At 32.4% G+C, this 4,262-nt stretch overlaps 1 protein-coding gene across 1 annotated transcript; it reads left to right on the top strand.

Annotated features, from left to right (window-relative positions):
* The first annotated feature begins 1,538 nt into the window (after positions 1 to 1,538).
* On the top strand, positions 1,539 to 3,041 carry LOC116343376. The gene is made up of 6 exons (XM_031771401.1): positions 1,539 to 1,557; positions 1,863 to 2,011; positions 2,094 to 2,307; positions 2,372 to 2,514; positions 2,642 to 2,710; positions 2,836 to 3,041. The coding sequence occupies exons 2-6, from the start codon at positions 1,901 to 1,903 to the stop codon at positions 2,935 to 2,937; spliced, it is 639 nt and encodes a 212-aa protein (XP_031627261.1). The 5' UTR covers positions 1,539 to 1,557; positions 1,863 to 1,900; the 3' UTR covers positions 2,938 to 3,041.
* Positions 3,042 to 4,262: the final 1,221 nt, after the last annotated feature.

Raw genomic sequence — 4,262 nt, 5'->3', positions numbered from 1 at the left:
CACAGAAGCCCTAATTAGAAATTAGTCACAGAAAATATTCAACGGAAAAAACTGTATGTGAACGTATCACACACACATCCACCACCACCAAATGTATTCAAACATTTTTCACCAATTCTCATTTTGGTGTACCCATAGCAACGAAACGGCTGAATTTTAAATGCTATAGTGGTTTTTATGATGAAGAAAAAAAACAAGCGCGGCTCGTTACAAAAGTCTTTTCGATTGCAAAAGAATATAATTTGCATGTGTGCTTCGTTGTGTGCGCCATTCTCATTTTACGAGAAAAACATGTTACATTTTATATATTATATATGCTGCGAAACAAACCGCATCCTCTATATCTCTCATTGCTGCTTGACGAAACAAGCTCATTTGAATGCGGTGGCTTACAGCTTAGATAAGAAAGATTCACAAGAACAAAAAAGGAGGAAAAAAAACAACAACTTTTCTAACGCATAACGCTCATTTCTTTTTCGCAGAAAAGCGAACGAAAAAATACGAAAAGTACGTGAAATACAAACCATCTGTATGTCTTCTGATTCATTTTGTTTTCATTCATTTAATGGTATTATAATGAATTTTAACCACTCGTTCGTTATTCGTCGTTTGCACAGCTACCAAACCGAATAAAACTTTTCGCTTCTCGACATCGATCGAAACCACTACTTACTAGAATTACCAGCTCACACTCTTCGATCTTTCTGTCTCCGTCTAGATTCCCTCTCGTGAACACCGAACACTGCTCATCATGACAAACAAATCTTCTTTTCCAAATCTAGCTTCGTTAACTGTGTGTGTATAATTTCATTTTTGTTTACACAGCATTTTTCCAGGGACTTTTAAATCAACTCAAATTTCTCAAGCAGATTTATTACATAGAATTTTTTTTGGGGAAATACGATTGCGTTACGAATGGTAATGAAAAGTAAGTCGAATGAAAACAACCATTTTACTTTGTACTCTTTTGCATTTATTCAAGCAAAAAAAAAATCCGATGTAAATATTACATAAATTGCATGAGATTCACCGATAAATAATGTTCAACACCGGAAGCTATTGAAATGGAAAACCAAACATAGAAGAATTTAATTATGATTCTTCCGAATTGCTGAACTATATAATTAAAATGACAGTACGATGTCTGCGAAACATTTGAAATAATACACGTCTGCTTTTCTCTTTGAAGTCATCTTTTTTTATATTTATCTAATGTTCAATATTTTCTATTTGTTAAACAATGCTTTGTTTATAAAACACTAATACGTGATGTAACAAAAGAAATGCCAATATTTGTTGTTATTTAAAATGATGAATTAGTCTTGCACCATATGCAATATGTGCAAAATTCGTTTACAACTCACGGTGAGTATGACATTGACCATGTCTACGACAAAACGGGAACAAAAACAATAAACAATTTCTTCATATTAATAATTTAGACACACGAAGCAGTTTGTACGTTCAAACACAATAGTTTCATTGTGTACCTCATACAAATTGCATCGCAGATTTATTTTTTCGACTTATACATTTGGTTTTTCGTTATTAGGAGTTGTGAGTGTCATTAATATCTTAAGTTTGAAACTTTGTTTCTCCGCACTTGTGTAAAAACGATTTCTCGAATGTAAATACTTGGACTTAGTTCGTTATTTTTACGAGATTTTATAGTGAGTGAACGTAAATTCTGTGACAAGTTAAACATCGTTCAAATAAAGTCAGTATGATTTAAATAAATAAATCAGCATTTCCTGCCTAAGCCTCGTCGCAAGCTCACTATGAATTCTTATTAAAAAAATTGCTAGAAATATTTCATGAGTTTCAGTTTAAATCTTTATTAATTGTCGACTTGGTTTTTCCAGTTATTTCTTTCAAATTCCGACTTAAAGTCAATGAAAAAATGTTCAAATTCACTGTATTGGCTAGTTTTATATTCGGTTTTGCAAGTGCATTTTTAAATTCCCATAAATGTCCACAATTGCAACCAATGTCTTTGTTTCATATGAATAAGGTAAGTTTCCCAAAATACACACTGAATTTATTTTCAAAATTTCATTCTTAACATTTGCACAAAAAATAAATACATTTGTTAGTTCTCTGGAGTTTGGTATGGTGTTCAGTCGGAAAATAACATTCCAGCCTGCGAAATTTTCAAAATAACCCACAAAGCTGAGCATTTGAATTTCAACATGAACACCGAAACCAAAATTGAAGCTGATGGTGAAAAGTATAGAACATCATACAGTGAAACACTTACCATTCCCGATATTGATGTACCGGCACACATGAGCGTTTCGCCAATACCTCGTGAGTAAAATAAATATTTTTCTTTTATTTCTACGCGGCAATGACATTGATTTAACAATTTTAGGTGTTTCGGGGATTTTGTCATTGAAAGTCGGTCATATGGTCCAGTCAAACTTTACCGTTATTGGCACCGATTACGAGTCATATGCTCTTGTTTACAGAAGTGATGGTTTCATCTATCATTCACTAAAAAATAAGAAAAATGTGGTAATTTAAATTTTTAATCAATAAAAAAAGATCAGACGTTTATAAATGATCTCCCCAATAAAATAAAAAAATTAATGATAAGATAAAATTATAATAAAAAATAATAATAAATTATAAAATTCTATAGGAGGACTGTTCACATTATGCACAAATTTGGTCAAGAACTCCGGTTTTAAGCGATTCATTCAATTCCAAGGTAACTTTAATTTGTGGAAAAAAAATTTTAAATCATGAATTTTATATTCATACATGATTTGCAAGGCCCAAAGATTTGCCACTTTTAGTAATTTAAAATATTTTTTGTTCTTTTTCAAATTTTAGGTAAAATTAATCGTTGATAATCATCCATTTGAAACGCTTCTGTATAATTTAAACGACAGTCTAAATAAGACAGGTTGCACTCCCGATACAAATAACTGGTGAAAAGTTAAATAGATTAAAAGAAAATGCTAATTTCGACATAGTCTTTATTTAACTAAATCGCAAAAGTTTCTCAAATTTGCTTGTGCTCAAAATATTGTTCAATTCAAAAGAAGAAAATATTTGTTAAGTTTACTATTGCTAATTAAAATGAATATTTCCATAAAAAAGTAAGTTGTTTTCATCAGTCAAAAATTCCCAAGAGCCTAACAAAATCCATTGAAAATGACACGAAGGTGGAGTATGTTCCCCTCTACTACGGCTGTCTTTCTTCGTCATCTTTTTCTGTCATCTCATCTCAACGACAAATCAAATTGCGAATACGTATATTTTTTTTAAATTGCGCGAATAAAAAAGTTCCAGTTTGATGTTTTAATACGTTGGTATATAATGTGTTCACATATGTTTGTAACGTCGTAAATGAACGATTCTCATTATCAATCGCAAACAGGATATAAAGCCTCCAACATACATTTCCATGAGATGATATCATTTCGTGGATTCCAAAAAAAGCGGGGAGTTGCACACGCATGACGCCTAGAATACATGTAGGTATATGTAGATGTTTATTATCACAACAACATCTTTGCTATCTTAAGACGTTGAAAATGTGTTGCTTCGATGTTGGAAATTGTAACGCAGTGCGCCATCGGCAGTGCCCAAGGTAGAGTAAAAAGAAAGCGTGTAGAATTTTAACGTGGTGGTGCAGTAACGAAGCATAACAAAACGGTCTGAATAATGTTCCATCAACGATCTGTTCCCATTTTCACGTTAATTATCTTTAAAAATGACAACATTCTCGTCAAATTATATGTTTTAAGGAAACGATCTTAGTCTCGCATGCGATGCCATTGAACCACAGCAATTATAAAATTCATTAAACTTTTTGATGATTATTATTTTTGGAATAAAATTTTGCAGACAGAAAAATAGTAATTTCCTCATAGATCGAATGGCACACGCCCACACAAGAAAATTCCTAAAAGTCACTGCACCCTATCGTGTAAATTACACGAGAAGAAATAACCATTTATTGTAGATAATTCACACGAAAAAAATGGAGAATGTGTCAAATGTTCATTTAGGCCAAGGATCAATTTGAATGGGTAACAATTTCCACCTGTTCGATATCACAAAAACGACCTTCTGTTGCCCATTTGCCGTAAAGTGCAAAGAGCAACGCTGTGGGAGATGATTCGGAAAATGCACAAAACACCGTTATGCATACGAAACAAAGATTATGCAATGCACATTCGCATGTGAAAAGAGTAATTGAGTGACCGCGTATCAGGAAGCATATTATCTTATGGGCTATTATTCACGGCTTA

This window comes from Contarinia nasturtii, unplaced genomic scaffold, assembly GCF_009176525.2.
Source record: "Contarinia nasturtii isolate CC-2019 unplaced genomic scaffold, AAFC_CNas_1.1 Cnas_scaffold_993, whole genome shotgun sequence".
Taxonomy (NCBI): Eukaryota; Metazoa; Arthropoda; class Insecta; order Diptera; family Cecidomyiidae; genus Contarinia; species Contarinia nasturtii.
This window is presented reverse-complemented; position numbering and strand designations above follow the sequence as displayed.

What these genes read in the sequence shown, in the direction of transcription:
- LOC116343376 (XM_031771401.1), top strand. Translation starts at nt 1,901, where the DNA reads ATGTTCAAATTCACTGTATTGGCTAGTTTTATATTCGGTTTTGCAAGT. An exon ending in TAAAAAATAAGAAAAATGTG is followed by an intron (nt 2,515 to 2,641) that starts GTAATTTAAATT and finishes AAAATTCTATAG; the next exon opens with GAGGACTGTTCACATTATGC. An exon ending in GCGATTCATTCAATTCCAAG is followed by an intron (nt 2,711 to 2,835) that starts GTAACTTTAATT and finishes TTCAAATTTTAG; the next exon opens with GTAAAATTAATCGTTGATAA.